Below are 20567 nucleotides of genomic sequence, written 5' to 3'. Positions count from 1 at the left end.
TGTGACTTGCATATAATGCATTGCTATTTTTCAATGGATGCATCAGTGTTAGGGTGACCAGACATCCAGAAAAATTCGGGACTTTCCTGAAATCTAAGCTGTTGTCCCGAATCTCGAATCCGGCCCTAATTGTACCAAAAATTATACTAAAGCAAAATCTTGAGTAGTTATTACTAGTTATTAGTTATGATAAAACATTAAAAACTGTCCGTGGAGGTTGAGTCGTCCTGCAGCCAGCCCCCGCCGCCCTCATTGGCTGCAGCATTTTTTTTGTTTCTTTTTTTTTGAAGTTCTACAAAGATACGGTAGGCGCAAATTTAGATATGCATTGATAAGCTCATTTTCATTCATTGATTCGTTTCATTGACATGGCTGGTGTACCGGAACCCCAACACGCCGCTAAAAAGCAAAAACGTCTCTGCAGTTACCAGGAAGAGTGTGTGGGGAAGTATCCATCGTAGCAAACATTCCCCATCATCTGGTCACCCTAATCAGTGCATTTTTTCACCCCTTGTCTAAACCTAAGTTTAGGTATAAAAACGTTTGAGTCTTATGGCTTCTGCGTGTATGATGCATTTGCGTGATGCAGAGGTGCATTTAGAGAAGAAGGAAAAGAGATGCCAAAGCTTCAGGTGAGAAATTAAAAATATTAGCATTTATTACAGCGACATGAAGAACCTCAATGCGTACACTCTTTTTTTGCGAGCTCATAGAAACCTGCAGTGTGTGAAGAGATGATGGACACATAGCTTACAAAAGAACAGAGATCATTCACAAAGGATCAGCCCAAACACATGTACAGAGCCAGGGCAGAAAAAAAGACAACAACTTTATAAGCAATGTTCATCTATCATCTTCTATCATATTAACAACATTCCACATTCTTCTAACACTGTTTAGTCACACAACCACCTGCTTTGTATGCTTTCATTTGGTGAGCAGATACAGATAGATTTATTTCCTTAGCTGTATTTGCAAAACCCAGAAAGTTTTTGTTGCAGTAGTAAAATTTGGAGCTTATGTTTTATTAATGGTTATTAATATTGCCATTATCAGCATCATCGCCAAATCATGTTTTTATTGTTTCAATGGAACATTGGGATTTTGTGCAGCCAATTTCGCCACATCAGCATATTGCCTCCCGAGACAAATAGATTTAATTTAAGATTCAAAAATTAGCATAAAAATGGATGAGATTCTGGCCTTCTGCAATTATTTTACATATTGAAATATCAGATTAAGTGTATGAGATTAATTTACTAATCTCAGGATAGAACAAATTAATTCAACTAAATGCATAATCGCTTGTTTAAGGAAGTGTGTTTTTCTCTGGTTAAAATATGCAAAATTAAAAGAAAAGTGCAATAGTTGTGACCCATTTGCAATATTGGTATGATTGACATTTTTAAATGTTTTGTTTTTGCCGTTTATGTCAACATGGTATACGTTTAAAGATTTTCAGCATTTATGCAAATTTTACTTTTATATTGTACATAATCTAAAATCAGATGATGATGGATTTACCTTTATAATTGACTGACGGAACTGTGGTTGTGTGTGCTTACTTAAAGCCACTCGGATTCTGCAGACAGAATTCGGACATATTTATTTTAATATAACTTAATTCCATTTTAAAAGAGTTCTGAATCAAGATATTTTAGCATATTTAAATCCTTTCAGCGAAACCCGACATATTCTGAGTAGCTCTTGCGATTAGTTACAGTGTTGTGCTGAAGCATTGAAACAATTAATGACATACAATAAATCAAATTTGAAATGATGATTCAAAGATTGAAATGGGAATCATGATCATGACCTGAAATATGATTACCTCTCAGTACCATCAGTTCCTGTATTTGTCTCATATATATTTAAATAAAACAGGTAGACTTTGACTTTACAGAACAACCTCACTAGTACAAAAATATACAGTGCAGCAAATCAGTCTCAGTAAAGTTGGCATGAGGAATTTAGTTCAGCCCAATAGATTTATTAAAACCTCTTCGTCCCTATACCACATGTCCCCGCGCCTCCCACGAGAGCGGCGCAGATCTAATGCGTTTCCACAAACAGCAGACTAAAACAACGGTAAACATGTTGAGCCTGGCTTTAATATCGAGCTCCAGCTTCTCAGTGACGCAATGATAAATACTATATACATTATACTTCATGATATCATTTCTAAGGGGAGGACGAGAAAAAAGAGAGAGAACTGCACAGTTAATAAGGCATCTAAAGTCAAGCAGCTAAGGGCACCACTTGAGTGAAAAAACTGCAGTCACTGTCACCTGTCAATCAAAGACGAAGCTTAGGATCCATGCTACATTCCAGAGATGAGTTATTATCGCACATCAGCAGACAGCGGTGATAATGCACCACACGGCCGCTAACTCCTCTTCATACTAAATAAAAGTACATCATTACAAACATTCTAGTTTTTCTCCTGTTTTTTCGATTTTGTCTTCGTTTTTTAAATCAACACTGTACATTTTATACACTATAGTACAATAGTATATGTCGTCACGCACTACGAGTGTAAACGTAAAGACGATGAGGACGTGGTGCACGAGAGCACACACACACACACGTTATGATGACGTAAATAATGTTTCGAAGTTGTTTTCACTGCAGTGGAACAACGTGTCTATGTGGCGAATGGACAGAAATAACATTTTACTTTTTATCTGGAAGTCAAACGGTTTCTTATTCAAATGCTTGCACTGTTTCAGCGCCTGTTCACATAAGGAACACTGCAATGAGTGAAGAGCAGTTATTTCTCAGCTAAAAAGAATATAATTCTCTTATCTTATCTTGCCGTCCTGCGCTGGCCTCACAATTCTCCTTCGTTGTTGCGGGTGCCATCTTTGCTGGTGGAACGCAAACTTTTCTTTTCACCTGAATATTGGATACAGCGACGTGAATCCATCGGTGCTCAAACATTGCCTCAATTATGACAAAATAAATATACTGTAAACATCTTCTCTTATGGTACTGTGGCTTATAGTGGATGTAGAAGAACAAACCGATATCCCAAACATGGATGTGATAAAAAGAAACAACAACGCTCATTTTCATGAATAGTCCGACCTTTGATATGCAAAAGATCACACATGAAATGCAAACGTTGAAACTGTAAAACACAAGCTGTGAATTCTCCCTAATGTATTATTGTTCCTTTTTTTGTTTAATAATCATACTTCATATCTGATTTGCCGTGGGCTTGTCAAGCAATTGCAGATCGGTCTTGGTGTGTCCCTTGGCTCGTAGGAAGCTTGGACGTGCATGGACGGAAGCCAGAGCGCTGATGAAAGGGTCATATGCGGAAACATCCAGGGTGGGAACTGTACAGTGAAGCTGCTGATAGGGACTGTAGTGGGAGTAGTTGTTAACTCTCTCAGTCTGTACGCTCTCAGGCGGTGGAGAAGGCTTGTTATACCTGCACGTGTGTCCCCTGTGCGTCCAAACTCTGGACGGCAGAGATAATCTTCTTTTGGTGCCCTACCAGAGTCACACCCATCTTGCTTAACTCACTGAGGAAGAAGGGACAAAAAAAGAGAAAACGTTTGAAGAAATCAGGTCATAGTAAGTACAGTTTATTTGGTGTTTGGTTGTAGAATAATTCATTAAAGAACAATATATTTAAAGGCCCACTGAAGTCCCTAGGAACGCACAGCTTTTTATGATGTGTTGACATAATATCCACTGAAACAGGAAGATACAGCTGGACATATATTGAATGGCTCCTTCCTCTTTTCAAATACACAATAGCGTTTAGTTTACCTCACAGACTGCAAGTCGTACTTGACAGCACAATGGAAGCGAATCCGACTGCTGATGATACGTTGGATTGAGGATGGAGGTGTGAATAAATTCTAGCCATTTCATTCTTAACCAATGTACAGTTAGAAAACGGAATACAACTCAATGGTTTGAGCAACCGAACACACATCTCTAACCCATATTGCTCCGTGACGTGTCAATGGTCGCTTTGGCCAGGTGGTATTTATAGCATAGGGGCGGGACGATTACGATTCTAGAGAGTATTTGATTGGACAGAAGATGTGATGAAAGCTGAAGTCCACGGTGATGCCATAAACATCTGTTATCCATTTTAGCGGAAGTGAGAGAATGTATGTTTTGAATGCTTATATCTCCTAAATGCGAATTTTGTCATTGTTTTGGAACACACCAACTTATTCATAACCTTAAGGAAAACAGTTTCATACTAAAAGCTAAAAAACTTACATTTTGATTTCAGGGGGCCTTTAAGAGTACACTCTTTATTGGTTCTTTATTGGCATTGATGGTTCAATGAAGAACCTTTAACATCCATGGAACCTTTCCATTGCGTAAAAGGTTCTTTAGATTATTTCAATGTTCTTCACATAAACAGAAATAGTTCTTTTAAGAGCTGTTCACTGAAAGGTTCTTTTGAGGAAGCAAAAAATGGTTCTTCTATGGCATCACTGCGATAAACACCTTCTTGCAACTATTTTTCTCTGATGGTTCATTTCTCGTTTCTGAGTAATTGTTTTGCCCTTACTGAAAGGAGGAAAAAAGTACAGTAATCAGAACCTATTTGATGTGCTTCAATGTGGAGCACAATTTTATTACCGAAGAGATTGCTTTGTGGGCAGAACTACCCAACAGCACATTATAAAAATACTTTTTTTGCATGACACATATTGCAGCTGAATTGAAAAAGCTGCATTTTCATCATTCTAATATGCTGATTTGATGCTCAAGTACCATTTCTTCTTATTATAAACGTTAATATTTTTGAAACCTTGATACTTTTTTCCAGATTTCTTTGATGAATAGAAAGTTAAAAAGAACAACATTTAATTGAAATAGAAATTAAAAATAATAAAGTAAAAATAAAATATAATAATAATAAAAAAATGTATAATAAAAGTCCTTCAGTCTTTCCAAAAAATAAAATAAAAAATCTTATTCACCCCAAATAATTATACATAATAAAATAAAACATTAAAAATAAAAATGTGGGTCTGAACACTTGCCAAGATGTGAGTACAGATACACAAACTTACCACAAGCTGATGTACAGTATGGAATCTAGAGAAACGTAGCCCGCGCCGGAGAAGTTGTCCTTGTACTGGCCCATACTGATGGCGTCTAGCCATTCATCCACCGTACTCACGCTGAACTCTGGGGTGGTGGGGTCTTCCCTGGAAAGGAAATTGGATTTGTATCAATTGTGGTGTGGTTTAATGGTAAAGAATTGAGTACAGAGATGGAAAACTGCTCTTGCATAATAAATCGTCGTTGGAATTGTAGGTTATAGTGTTAAGGGTTCAGCTTCAGGCTTACAGTTAACAAAAATTTAATCAAACTGTCATTTGTTTAATGATAGCGATTTTTCAGGACCAAAAAAGCAAGTTGATCCAAGAACTTCCTTGCACTTCCTTGTGAGTCGATATCTTAAGTAATTTCACGGGAACAGGATAAAGAGTTAAAGAGTTGCGGTTGAGGTTAAAACCCATTATGTTCCCTTTCCGTTTTTCGTGACAGACAGGTTAGGCTCACAATGTTAAGTGACAGCAGAGTTTGAGTGAAAACCGGGGGTCAATTCAATCTCAGACCTGGGATGTATTTAACGCCCTCGTTCTTCTTTGTCCTCTTCGGACACAGAGGGATAAAATGACTGGCAGTTTGGGCTGTAATCAGAGAGACTGTGATGGGCTTGAAGAAGCGTATATCTCAAGAAGGGCTCTGACTCACTAGCTTTACGGCTGAAATGTGAACTCTGCGTCTCCGTCTCCAGCGCTCCTGATAAACCGCAGGTGGAGGGGGGAGTCTGCGCTCTGTCTCATGTCAGGTTTTTTACAATAGGGGTTCAGGCTATCTATACGACAATGACTTTTTACAAAGCTGCGAGATGAATGACTGCTGGAAAAGGATCAGTGACACTGGGTTTGGTTATATTAGACGATATGGAGTTTATCAGCTTGTTGTCTCACATTAAACGAAAGATTTGAGAGGTTATGGGGCAGACAAAGAAAAGCTGGATTGGATTTTCTCTTGATTTATTTGAGCTCTTAGGGATTTTTTTTGTGGCTTTTAAATGTTCACTTTAAAATAGACAATCCTTTGGTTTAAACTGGTGTCGTTCTTTTTGTTTCATGTTTCCACCAATTTATCATATTTAAACAATGTTAATAAATGGTTAAGCAACGGTTCTTTATAACCCTGAATTAACATAATCTTGGGTTATCTGGATCAATCAGGTCTGATCATACTTTTTTTGAACACACTTTACATTATTAAAACTCTTGGGGTAGTTTTCTCATTTTCTTATTTAGTGATGAACATGTAACCTCTTTAAGTGTCTACACCAATTTTTTTTTTGAAAATAGAAATCATTTGCAACATTATAAATGTCTTTACTGTCTCTTTTTATATATGTTTAATGCATTATTACATAAAAGTATAATTTAATGGTTGTGTATATTATCTTACCTTCAATTTATATTGTTTAAAGGATATTCAGATGTTTTTACAGGAAACCAAGATTTTACATGATTTATTGCACTATGAACATTACATAACCAAGGGTTAAAAAAAGTGGCCTTAATACGGGGTTAAGCATAGTGTGAAAAGCTGAAGCACAGGTTCATATCAGTTTCTCACCAGACTGAGCTGTTGGCAAGCTCTTTCAGACTGTTGGGGTTGCGGATGAGTTTGTCAAGAGTGTTGACAATCTGCCCAAATTTGGGTCGTTCGCTTCTAGTCTTCTCCCAGCAGTCCAACATCAGCTGGTGGAGGACCACGGGACAATCCATCGGAGCGGGCAGCCTGTAACCCTCCTCTATAGCTTTAATCACCTGAAACAGAGGCACATAGATTAAACACAATACAACGAACAAATAACAAAACCTGAAAATGCACACAGAAAAGTCCATAAAATAGGGCCCATTGTACTGTGTTAACATGAAGAGATTTTCCATAATGATTTTTCACAGGTGTTTTACCCATATTTTGAATTACACATATTGCATTGTGTTGTGTTTTAGAGTTAAAGGAAATGTCCGTAAACTCAACCGATAATGTTCTGGCAGAAAATTACCAGTATGTAACCTTAAGGATATATTTCTACTGTATTTGTCCCTTAAAATAACTTAAATTATTCAGTCAAATAAAATCATATTTTTGACTCAAGTAAAATGCAGTAATATAGTTGCTACCATATGAAGCACATTTTTAGGTTACATAGTTTTTCCTGTTTCATTGCTGCTGTTGTTAATGTTGCTACAAAACCATACTAAAATAATGTAGGATCTTTTTCAAATGATAAAGCTTTCTGAATATTTCTGTTCTTTTCTTCTTTTGATAACACTGTTAATGGCTAATACAAGCACCTGGTATGCTATCATTGTACTTTAGTGGAAAAATTAAGTTTAGTAGTAGTTACCATGGTATATTACTGTAAGGAACATCACATTTACATTTCTATATTACTTTATCTAAATTAACTTTTGTCTATTCCATGGCGTAAAACATTGGAACCTTTAATTGAGTCATGTAACATTCATTGGTACAATACATCTCCTATATGACTATAACTCAATGCTATGGTTAAAACAGCCCCTGTTCTCTGCCACTTCATGTTCTTAAATCAAATTAGCTATTTTCTTTTAGACATGAAACATTCTTCTGTGTTTCAGAATGAGCACAGAAGATCTAAATCATTATCAGCGGTGCCCTGAAGGTCTTCAAGATTTCTATGACATTTCCTCTGATGGTAATAAAGGGAGAAGTCAGAAACTGTTAGCATAATATAGCAGTGAGGGATGAAGTGTGTTTCACTGGCTTGTATTAAATGGAGGAGCAGCTGGACAGCTCTCGTTTACGAGGCTTCTAAAAACAATTGTCATTCGAGCGGTTTCTATACAGACATCACCGCAGGAAGATTTTACTTGCAAGGACACACTGCTCAGAGACTCTGCCCTCCCCCTCTCTCAAGAGGCTTCAATGGAAATGATATTAGTGGAGATATTAGATATTAGTGGAGCAGATTTCAATTTAAACAATACACGAGAGAACATGAGTTTTTCCAGTTTCTCAAGGACACTTACGTCTTGATTAGACATCTCCCAATAAGGCCGCTCTCCATATGAGATCACCTCCCACATGACGATGCCGTAACTCCAAACGTCACTTGCTGAGGTGAACTTCCTGTACGCTATAGCCTCAGGAGCCGTCCATCGAATGGGAATTTTTCCACCCTAAAAAGGAAATAAAAAGATGGTGTTTCTTTAAAATCAGGTACTTTCATGTCCCAGGGGTTGATTTTAAATGTATTTTGCAATATGACAGAAAATAATTTCTGTCATTTTCAAAACTTAGGATTGTCCCTCATTTATGGCACAATTTCTACCACATCAAACAAGTTTTCTAAAAAAAAAAAAAAATTGTGTACTTGGTTACCAAGAGATAACAGTGTCAGTGAAGTGCTTGGGATTAAATATGACACGTCATATAAAAAATAAAATAAAGAAATGTTTTTTATTTGTGCGTAATTATGCATAAATTGTGAAAATACACTATTGTTATATAAAGTTATACATAAAAACATAAAGTTTGGGTCAGTAAAATGTTTTTTTTTATTAAGAAATTAATACTTTTATTCAACAAGGACACATTAAATTGATGAAAAGGGACAGTAAAGACATTTATAATTATACAAAATATTTCTATTTGAAATAAATGCTGTTCTTTTGAACTTTCTATCAAAGCATTAAAAAAATGTGTCAGTTTCCACAAAAATAATAAACATTACAAACGTTTTAATCACTGATACAAAAAGAGAGCACCAAATTGAGAATCAAATCAGCATATTAGAATGATTTCTGCAGGATCATGTGACACTAAAAACGTCTCGGTTACGTATGTAACCCTCGTTCCCTGAGTAGGGAACGGAGACGTTACGTCGGATGACGACGAATGGGGTTTCGCTTAGAAAGCTGAGGAGCCAAGACTGAGCTTCAGGCGATCCCCGCGGTACAGGAGAAAGTGGCAGGAAGACGTAACGTCTCCGTTCCCTACTCAGGGAACGAGGGTTACATACGTAACCGAGACGTTCCCTTTCGTTGTCACTCCGAGTTACGTCGGATGACGACGAATGGGGTTACCAGTCTAATCACGCCACCTTCTCGGCTGCTTCCAGTGCCCTGCGTATCTGAGCTCCCTTGTTGTGAGACTGGCACGGATGAAGGACTCCTATTTAACACAGGAATACCAAGGTACACTGGGGGGCATATCCCAAGTTTAGGGAAAATGCAATTATTGCCAGCCCAGAGGGGGGTACTTAGAGAATATACATATGACGCATATGGAGAACACTGGGGTGTCCAGCCGCAGGTGGAATATTTCAACCCCAGGGGTTCAAGGTGGCTTGCCAAGGGAAAGACACATGCTCAGAGAGGCTTACAGTGGAAATACACATGTGGGGGTTGCTCAGGGGAGGGACCATGCACACGGGAGGCACCTAGCCGACGCGCAGGCAATAGCACTGGCGCCGACGTCAGGAGTGCTGGAGGAACTCAGGGCTTTCGGGGAAGCTCACCTGAGGAGAATATCGCACATATCCAGTCCGTTGAGTGGAATGGCGAGCAAGCGAAGACACCTGAGCGGGTCCAGTACTAGCTGGTTGAAGCGAGTACATGAGAGGACACAGGCTCCACTCGGAGATTGTAGAATCTGGCGACTGTGTTCGGTGTCGCCCAGCCTGCAGCTCTGCAGATGTCTGTCAGGGAGGCGCCATGCGCTAGAGCCCAAGAGGACGCCACACTCCGGGTGGAGTGGGCAGTCACACCAAGGGGGCACGGTCGACCTTGCTGCTGGTAAGCCAAAGCAATGGCGTCCACTATCCAGTGAGACAACCTCTGCTTTGAGAGAGCCTTTCCCTTCAGCTTCCCACCATAACAGACAAAGAGCTGGTCTGAGGTCCTGAAACACTGCGTTCTGTCGACATAGGCGCGGAGAGCGCGTACTGGACAGAGCAGTCCCAAGGCTGGGTCTGCCTCCTCCGGGGGCAGCGCTTGCAGGTTCACCACCTGGTCCCGGAAGGGAGTGGTGGGAACCTTGGGCACATATCCAGGCCGGGGTCTCAGGATCACGTGAGAGTAGGCCGGCCCGAATTCCAGGCACGCTTCGTCAACGGAGAATGCGTGCAGGTCCCCTACCCTCTTGATGGAGGCCAGTGCAACCAGGAGCGCTGTCTTCATTGACAGGAACTTAAGCTCCACTGATTGCAGAGGCTCAAATGGAGCACTCTGCAGGGCAGTTAACACCACTGAGAGGTCCTAAGAGGGAACAAGAGGAGGGCGAGGAGGATTCAGTCTCCTTGCCCCTCTCAGGAACCTGACGATCAGGTCGTGCCTTCCCAAACACTTACCTTCAACAAAGTCATGCTGTGCGGCAATGGCGGCGACATAGACTTTTAGGGTGGAGGGAGACAGCCTTCGCTCCAACCCACCTTGTAGGAAGGAAGGCAAGACGCTGATCGAACATCTCCGGGGGTCCAGTTGACGAAGAGGTTCCACTTCAACGCATAGAGATGTCTCGTGGACGAGTCTCTAGCGGAAGTGATGGTAGCCACCACCGCTGGTGGTAGGGTACTCAAACCTACCTCGTCCCATCCAGGAGCCACACGTGGAGGTTCCAAAGATCGGGACGAGGGTGCCATAGGGTGTCACGTCTCTGAGAAAGGAGGTCCTTCCTCAGAGGGATCGGCCAGGGAGGTGCTGTCGTGAGGAGTACTAGTTCGGAGAACCAGGTCCTGGTGGGCCAGTAAGGCGCAACCAGAATGACCTGCTCCCCGTCCTCCCTGACCTTGCGCAAGGTCTGCGCAAGAAGGCTCACTGGGGGAAACTGGGGGAAAAGCATACTTGCGACCCTGCGGCCAGCTGTGTGCCGGAGCATCCTTGCCGAGCGTGCCCTCGGTCAGGGAAAAAAACTGGGCACAATGGGTCGAGTCCTGAGAGGCAAACAGATCTATCTGTGCGTCCCCGAACTGGTCCCAAATCAGCTGAACCGACCCGGGATGGAGCCGCCATTCCCCCGGGAGGAACTGAAACTGTGAGAGCTCGTCGGCTACACAGTTCAGAGCTCCGGGGATATAAATGGCACGAAGCGACCTCAGATGCTTCTGACTCCATAAGAGGAGGTGGCGGGCGAGTTGCGACATACGTCGGGAGCGCAGACCACCTTGGCGGTTGATGTACGCTACAGTCGCGGTATTATCTGATCGGACTAGTACGTGTTGGCCCTTGAGCACGACCCGGAAGCGGCGCAGGGCAAAACGTACATCCAGCAACTCGAGGCAATTGATGTGCCATAGGCGCTGGGGTCCTATCCAGGAGCCCGCGGCAGCACGTCCATTGCACATGGCGCCCCAGCCCGTGGAGGAGGCATCTGTCGTTACAACAACATGCCGCGAAGCTCGTTCCAGAGGCAGTCTGGCCCGTAGAAAACTGAGGTTCGACCACGGGGTGAAGGTCTGACGGCAGGTCGGAGTAACTGGTACTCGGAAGGTGCCGTGTTGCCATGCCCACCTCGGGACTCGGTCGCGAAGCCAAAGCTGAAGCGGTCTCATATGAAGCAATCCGAGTGCCGTTGCCGCGGCTGCAGATGCCATATGCCCCAAGAGCCTCTGAAAAAGTTTCAGTGGAACCGCACTCTTGCCCTCGAACTGTCTCAGGCAAGTCAGCAGTGACTGCGCGCGCTCGCTCATAAGCTGCGCGGGCATGGCGACCGAGTCGATTTCCATACCGAGAAAAGAGATCCTCTGCACGGGGCAGAGTTTGCTCTTCTCCCAGTTGACCCGAAGGTGTCAAGAGAGTGAGCTAGGATCAGCCAGTCGTCGAGATAGTTCAGGATGCGAACCCCGTGTTCCCGGAGGGGAACAAGGGCTGCCTCGACGACCTTCGTGAAAACGCGAGGAGACAGGGCTAGCCCGAACGGGAGAACCGCGTACTGATATGCCTGCCCCTCGAAAGCAAACCGAAGGAACGGTCTGTGACGAGGGAGAATGGAGACATGAAAGTAGGCGTCCTTCAGGTCGATCGCTGCAAACCAATCCTGGGGCCGTACACATTCAAAAATGTGCTTGGCAGTGAGCATCTTGAACGGCAGCCTGTGAAGGGAGCGGTTCAGCACGCGCAGGTCCAGGATTGGCCTTAACCCAACGGTTTTCTTCGGGACAATGAAGTACGGGCTGTAGAAGCCGGACCTCATTTCGGCTGGAGGGACAGTATCGATCGCACCCTTCGCCAGCAGGGTGGCAACCTCCGCTCTCATGATAGGGACATGGCCACCGACCAAAGTGGTGCGGACTCACCTGAAGCAGGGAGGAGACCACGCGAACTGAATCGTGTAGCTGAGCCTGATTGTGTTTAGCCTGACAGTTCAGAGATGGCTTGTGGAATGAAGAATTTACTTGGCTCCGAAGCGAAAACATATCTGCATGTTGCCGGCGTCCTCCTTTTATACCCACGAGGTAAGGCGGAGATACGCTATGCAAATCCCGCAGACCCATGGCATTTCTTTGCCATTGGCTCGTTTTGTAATACTCGAAGTTGATAGGCTTTCTAAGCGAAACCCCATTCGTCGTCATCCGACGTAACTCGGGGTGACAACGAAAGGGAACTGCAGTTTTGGCTGCTCTTTTAAAATAGAAAACAGTTATTTTAAATTGTAATAATTCGCAATATTATTTTTTTTTTAAGTTTTTTGAGCAAATAAATGCACCCTTGGTGAGCATAAGATACCCATTTTAAAAACATATATATATATTTTTTTAAATCTTACTGACCCCAAACTTTTTAACGGTAGTGTATGGCTTAATTGTCATTATTTAAGACATAAAATGCTAACTATGAAATTAGCCTTACTGTAGCAAGACTATTTTATTCCAAAAATGTTAATTTCCATCATCGTCATTTCAACACAATATACAAGCTGAGATGTAGCTGAAATAACATTGTGGTGTAATTTCCATGATAAAAAAAATGACAATTCTGCGCGGTTGGACGTTGTTAGTACACTACTAAAATTAATGAGTTTGTGAAAAATGTGTTTTAAGAAATTTCATTCTGAAAGTTAAAGAAAGACCCATAAACAAACAGCAGAATAGATACAATATTTGCCTTTCCATTCCAGCACTATGGCAGGGTCTGTATTTCCCTAAATGCCTTTTTAAATAGCTGCAGTAGTTTGTAGTTAATCTCTACAGTCAAAGTCAAACAAAAGACAAACTGGCTGTAGTCTATATACTGATACGTGACGAGCGTGCCAAAGAACGTCAGCAGGGCCCATGGGGTAAAATCATTTAAAGAGAATTTCAAAAACCGATCTTTACAATTTTTTTTAATTATATAAAGTCACAGCAACATAAACGGCTGCCTCGCATGGCCTGAAGGGTTTTGTCTCTTCATGATTTCAGGGCTTGAAGCAACAGGGCACGGTGCGCTGAATGTCAGAGACACTTATATTTTAAGAGTTCCTCCCTGTTGAAACACATTTTGTCTCAGGCGCGCATACACACGAGCATCAAAAGGCAATCTGCAGGGGTCCGTTCAGGGTAGTACAAGCACCTCCCTCCCTTGTTTGCATGTGACAACAGAGTCTCCTGCTGAGTCTATGCCTTGTCCACCCGGGTAGACACTGAAGGCTACACGCACACACAGCCTCGCATCCCTCTCTTGCCCTTGGCCTTCATACGCATCCACAGGGGTGCTCACCAATTACCGAGCTGAGAAGGACAGAGAGCGAGTGTAGGCTGTCCTGTCAGAAACGGATGTAATTAATACATGCTGTGTGGACAGAGAAACTGACCCCTGAGAAAGCCAACTCACTTCTCAAACATCCCTCCTCTTTCTCTCTGTGTCTCATCTTAGTTCATTCACACAATCAAACACTTTTAAAGAACATAAGAGACATCTATTTCTCTATTCAGATCAGACATTTTAATCAATATTTCTTAACTAAGGTCTTATGGGATTTGTCAGATTTACCGTATTCGCAAAAAATGAGACGACAATGAAAGCTAGCTCTGAAAAACCACTAAATAAATACCCACCAAAGCAGAATTTATACAGCATACAAGATGTTACAAAACAATAAACAACATACATTTTTTATTCATTTAGTTCTTCCTTCATTCCCTGTTTTTGTAAAATTGATAATGACTTTTAAAATAACCTTGACAGGGAAAGGTGTTTTACCCGTGTGGTGTACGCAGCTTCAGGGTCGTCCTCGAGCACTCTGGACAGGCCGAAGTCGGACACTTTGCACACCAGGTTACTGTTCACCAGGATGTTTCGTGCCGCCAGGTCACGGTGGACGTAGCTCATGTCAGACAGATACTTCATTCCTGAAGCGATACCACGCATCATCCCCACCAGCTGAATGACCGTAAACTGCCCGTCATGTTTCTGCAAGAGAAAGTGACGGCAAATGTTAGTTTTTATAGATTTTACAGGTGGTGTACACTGTGGAAACAAAGGTTTAAATAGTAACTTTAAACTGTTCTCCTGTGGCAGCAGGATGCAAAACTCATTGTGGTTTGAACTTGAACATGTATTTACATGCAGAGGCAACTATAAGTAGGTTAATAATGCTTTTCAATTTGTTAAAATCAGGTATCATGAACTATCAACATTTTTTTACTTTTATTATTTTACAAATCTTTATTATTATATATTATTTATAATCATATTAATAGTGTGTGTAATATATACATCCAATGGTTTTGCCCCGAGTTCTGATTCATTATGCAAAAGACTCTGACCTCTGGTTTTACAGCTCTTTCTGCCATAATTGCTATAATGTTGATAGTCCTTTATTAATGTAAAACCATCTGGATTTGGTGCCTCTGTTAGCTGAACAAAAGAGCTCAGACATCCATTTTGCCTCAAAAACAATCTTCGCAATAAGCAATTAGCTGAATGTCTTAATCTCCATATCTGGGCAGTACACTAATCTTGTTAAAACTCCACTTTTGTACCTCCGAGCCAAATCAATCAGAAACATGCTCTCATATAGTATTTCATGCATCATAATGTGGGTAAGTTAATTACGCTGTGTTTTGTGAAATGTGGCCGCTGATTGATCGTCCGGCCTGATCAACTGGTTGTTATCAATCTACTGTCAGAAGCCACACTACTTACAGGAAGAGCAGAGAGACGCAGACATAGAGACAGAGAGAAATCATTTGTTTTTCTACTAGTAAGTGATGCTTAACTGATCTGTCTTCTAATTAAACACATGTAGCTGGGTGGCCGAACTATGAGCTATTAGCCATAAAACGGAACCCATAATTATATTAGCTTTTTATGTGGGCTAAGGGGGTATTTATGGGATTCATTATGTACGCTGCAGAAAGATCGAAAGTCTCAGACAGGCCCGTTTTTAGGGGAGGGGGTGTTAGATTTCATTTTCATTTTCTCAAAGTGTAGGCAATTAAAAAGAGTCCTGACTTAAAGGAAAACGTATCTGTGCTGTGCGTAATAAAACTTTGTGGCCTGATCCGCTGGGTGACAAAGGCGGTAATAAATTAGTGAGGATTGCATAGGAGACATTATGGCAGCTTGGTGGGGCGAGCATAACCTTATTATAAATCTACCGAGTTCATTTACTCACTTCCTGTTTCTGTACGAGACACATTCACAACACGTTCACTCAAATACACGCTCAAGTGTTATTATCGTTTACTAAAACAAAGACGGGTAACGATTTATTTCGATAGTCCACTTTAGATATTCTACTGACTACATACAGTAAGTAACTTTGCAACTACAAGACAACTGCCAGTAATTAAAGTATTAGTAAAGTATTAGTAGAATGTCTGCTTAATATCTGCTAACACTTTATTTTGATGGTCTTCCAACAGACATTCTACTGACTATAAGTAACTTTACAGTCTACTAATATTCTAATGAGAGTTAGTTGACATGTTGTTGCAAATTAATGAGAGTTAGTTGTCATGTATAGTTGTAAAGTTACTTGTAGTTAGTAGAATGTCTAAAGCGAACTATAGAAATAAAGTGTAACTCAAAGGCAAAAACTATATTTGTGAGCAGAAATTATTTATATATTAATAATAATACAAAATGTATTTAATGAAAATAAATAAAAAAACTAAACTTTCAATGAAAAATAAACTGAAATAAAAATGCAAAAATAACTGGCATTATAGTGCAGTGATGCAGTTTAATTCAACCATTACTCTGAAAAAATGCAAATGGCACCATGCTAAATCTATTTTAGATGGGAATATTCTGTTGTATCTAAACAGAAAATATTTAACTAAAAATAAGTATATAAAAACGCAACAGAATTTCCCATGAAATGAAAACTAAACTGAAACAAACTATAATAACCTTGGAACGTTCGCTGTACAACAGACAGGATGCGGGAGTCCTAATGGACAGTCCGCAACTGAATCTGTGCTGCCTCGACCAGGCATCCATTCCATGCTTAATTTCCCTCCAGTAATAGACTTTCAGGGAGGTATCCGTGGCTTATACCCTTGAGCGATGCTCGTTTATTGGCTGTAGGTAATTAAATGTAAGGCAGCATCTTAAATGGCATGTGAATATCGGTGTGGACTTGTGCCATGGGCATTTTGCCTTCCTCACCTTCAGGAAAGTATCCAACGATCCATTCTCCATGTACTCTGTAATAATCATCACGGGCTTGCCTGTAGACATAAAGAAAAAAAAAAAGAAGACAAAAATACAAGATTTACCATCAGCCTAGATGGAAGGAAAAAAAAAACATAAAATGTCCAAACAGATTGATGATTCTACACAAATCCACACAGAAATAAATCATGGTAATGGTGTCATTAATCCTTTATAGCTGAGATGCTGAAACACAGGAATGAAGGAGAGAAGAGAGGAGGCGAAACCATGGCCACACTCTCAGCCTCTGCCCCGGCCAGGCAGCCCCATTATTCAGCATGACAGACCTTCATCAGAGCCTTCCACCATCAAACACAGCAGTTAATTAACCCCAGATAATCCACTGAGAACCAATTAGAGAGCTTTGTTGCCATGATGGGCGGGCAGGACAGTCAATGAGAACCGATGGGAGGGCACAGCACCTGTTGTGGTGGGCATGAGCAGTGATGGATGTAGCTAGCAAGAGGAAGATCACCTGTAATCTCAACAGTTTTACGCTTAACAGTACACAAAGTTTGTTTTACAGATGACTGAGGCAAAGCTCCAGACCCCAAACTAAGAAAACAACATTGATCAGTCAACTGAACACACCAAATCCGCAAGTATTAATCTATTAATTGACCTGAGAAACAATCTCCCAAATGTGACATTGTAATCATAACATACCGTACATGTGTAAGTTCATTCATTTCCACAACTGTTTCAAAACCTAATGAGCTGCTTAAAACATTTTAAGGCATTATAATTGTACTTCCGACACAAAGGATCCAAAAGAAAATGCTGCTTATTCCAAAGTAGCTCATGTTAGCCAAATGCTAAAACAGCATCCAACTGGCCAGCTAGTCTAAAAGTGGATGTGGACATACATTTTATTAGTTCCATCACTATTTCAATCAATATTTGTTTATATCTATTGTTGGTGCTTCTCGTTAGAGATCAACATGTTAGATTAGCTGTGAAACATGTTAGCTTAGCTTTGCTAATATCAAACTGTATAGTGCTGTGTTCTGTAAGTAAAGACACCTACCTTTTTATTGTATTGCTTATTGTATTGTATTGTAACTTGTACCTTTTTCCAAATACTTTTTATTTCAAATCAAAGTTTGTAATGTTGCCATTCACCTCATTGCTAGTTGGTTTGGTTTATGGATTATAATCCTTTAACACATAGATTTGAAAAATCCCTATGGGAATTTTTTTTCAGAAATATGGCCACTGAAATAGTGGGTGGGCACTGTTGCACTATATTCAATCAAATGTCAGTGTTAAACCGACCAATCAGATAAATCTGTGGGTGGGATAAGGATATTTAGACTAACAGACTAGCATATTCAGACGACAAACGCATAGTCTTTTCAATTCCAATAAGCGGTTTTGAACACAAGAAAACATCCTACATGAATGATTACTTACAAGGTAGACAACGAGTCAAACAGAGTCTTAAAAACAGTCTTACAAACACACTCCCATTTATAGGCATAAGTTATACTTCTGCTGCCACCAACTACCGCAGGGCATCATCTGCAACCTGATATCTGAAATAAAGCGACATAGTGAAATAAACAGAAAAATGTTCCAGCGCCTTGTCGAGTCCCCGTTAACAAGCTCTGTCATATCCCTCTCAATCCTCTGACCTAAATATATCACTCACAGGTCACAGAGAGTTCAACAATTTAGCGACCCTTGTTTCATTTCAGAAACGTCCATGTACAGATTTGACGGAACGAATCAAAACGTGTCCACTGGGGTAATATGACCGTGTCAAATGTGCCTGTTGATTAGTCGGTGCGTATGATTCTGGTGGTGTAGTACACCATGCTTGTCTTTGTAAAAGGGGCATATCAAGGCTCTGTATGAACCTACGCCAAGCAAAAGTAGGTCTCCACAGATGAGGCTTATACATACAGACACTGAATGCTAAGTGGGCATGCAGTACTTCAGATAGCTGGAAATAGGTTATCATGTTAGCACCCAGATGAGATACATGTGTTAATGATAAAAATTCGCTTAAGCAAATAAAATGTATTATTATATTAAATTTCATACATTACACAATATTAAAATCAGTTTACCAACATTTTCAGAAACGTCGATAAAAAAATGTTTGCATCAGATAACATAATTTATGCTTTCAGTCACAGTCAAGCTTTTGCTCTTTTCTAATGTAAGGACCTGCGTGTTAAATGGTTTTAAACACAATTTTTAAGGAAAAAAATTATAGTATATAGCCTATAATATATATAAACGTTAAAAAGGTTCTGACGTGCAGCGACCCGATTGATTCACGCGGCGCGTCTCAGCCGCCTCGCCATAGGTTCGTGCAGTTGAGCGAGCTAAACGCTCTACTCTGTGCTCCCTGTGCAGCTGCACTGCGTTTTTATAATGGCTTCAATATTCTTGAGAAAATGAGTTCCCTTTCGTTGTCACTCCGAGTTACGTCGGATGACGACGAATGGGGTTTCGCTTAGAACACCTATCGACTTCGAGTATTACAAAACGAGCCAATGGCAAAGAAATGCCATGGGTCTGCGGAATTTGCATGACGTAACTCCGCCCCACCTCGTGGGTATAAAAGGAGGACGCCAGCAACAGGCAGATATGTTTTCGCTTCGGAGCCAAGTGCATTTCTTCACTCCACAGTCATCTCTGACTTCGCTCTACGAGACGAGCTTCTCTCTCCGGTGTTGGTGTGACGGCGATCTGCAGCGAGCTCACAGTGCCTGCTGATCTGTGCAGTAATCTGCCAGTGTGTGTGTGTCTCCCTGTGCGCTTCAACATCGCGGAGTTTTTTCTCTCCTCTCATAAAAGAGCTCGCACGCGGCACGTCTTTTTAAAGACGGCTCGCCCGTGCATTTCTGGTTGCAGCGGACTGGTATCGGACTCTGATGGGCACGAGCGCTGTCTAGTGTGTTTGATCATGCTTGAACAGTGCTCGTGGGTGACTCATGTTCTCGCAAGGGAACGTGATCATCGCGTCATAAATAGGTCGAGACTCTGTGAACTCGCAAGAGTGAGAGTCCCCTCATCCACCCCCCGATCTTCGGCGGGTGGCCAGGGTGACCTGAGGGTTACGGTCTGGAACAAGGCGCCGACTATGTGTCCGTGACCCCAGCCCCCCTCTTCAATGACGGTGCCCGCTAGTGAACTGCTGATTCCCGCGAGTCTACCCTCTGGTGGCCCGCGTGTTTCAGTTGAAGCTACAGAGGAAGATGCCATGTCTGTTGCAGCATCACTAGGTGGGCTTGAGTCTTCTGGAAGTGAGGGCTCGTCACAGCTGCCACCTTCCGGTGTGCATACGGCTGTGCCTGAGTCTGATCCGGAGATGACGGCCATGCTTTCCTGGGACGATTGGTTTTGGGTAAGGCCGCCGACCCTCGTCCGTGGCAAACCCCAATACCTCTCTTCCCGGACGTGCATGATGAGATCTCGAAGTCCTAGAAGACCCCCTTGTCTTCTCAGGACCGCTCGCTGATCTCATCCGCCTTTCCTCCCCTCGATGGGGCCGCTGCCCTTGGGTACACTGGGGTTCCCCCGGCTGAACGCTCTGTTGCGATGCTATGTGTCCTCAGAGTGCTTCTTCTCGGCGCAATCCTAAGCACCCGCCCGTGGCCTGTAGTTTTTCGTCTACGCTTGTGGCGAGATCCTATAGCGCCACGGGACTGGCAGCCGCCTCACTGCATGCCATGGTCATTCTGCTGGTCCACCTGACCCAGATGCTCATGGACCTGCACGAGGGCGGGACTGACCCAGGGCTCTTCACTGAGCTGCGCGCCGCCACTGACCTTGCTCTCTGAGCGACGAAAGTGGCCGTACGCTCCCTGGGTCAGGTGATGCTTACCAGTCTGTGGCTGAACCTGTCTG

The 20567-nt window shown here is 42.0% G+C and overlaps 1 protein-coding gene across 2 annotated transcripts in view; it reads right to left on the bottom strand.

Moving 5' to 3' along the window:
- Window positions 1–627: 627 nt before the first annotated feature.
- LOC143741087 (ephrin type-A receptor 3-like) overlaps window positions 628–20567 on the bottom strand; it is a 162370-nt gene continuing 142430 nt past the window's right edge. For both annotated transcript variants that reach the window (XM_077233431.1, XM_077233439.1), the window contains 6 exons: window positions 16662–16723; window positions 14247–14456; window positions 8097–8246; window positions 6652–6845; window positions 5052–5189; window positions 628–3530 (listed from right to left, as the gene is read on the bottom strand). In XM_077233431.1, coding sequence (XP_077089546.1) covers window positions 3431–3530; window positions 5052–5189; window positions 6652–6845; window positions 8097–8246; window positions 14247–14456; window positions 16662–16723 — 854 coding nt within the window. In that variant the 3' untranslated portion in view covers window positions 628–3430. The remainder of the gene's footprint in view (window positions 3531–5051; window positions 5190–6651; window positions 6846–8096; window positions 8247–14246; window positions 14457–16661; window positions 16724–20567) is intronic.

This window comes from Siphateles boraxobius, unplaced genomic scaffold, assembly GCF_051911475.1.
Source record: "Siphateles boraxobius isolate OS27281-9 unplaced genomic scaffold, OSU_SipBor_1 1, whole genome shotgun sequence".
NCBI classification, from domain to species: domain Eukaryota; kingdom Metazoa; phylum Chordata; class Actinopteri; order Cypriniformes; family Leuciscidae; genus Siphateles; species Siphateles boraxobius.
This window is presented reverse-complemented; position numbering and strand designations above follow the sequence as displayed.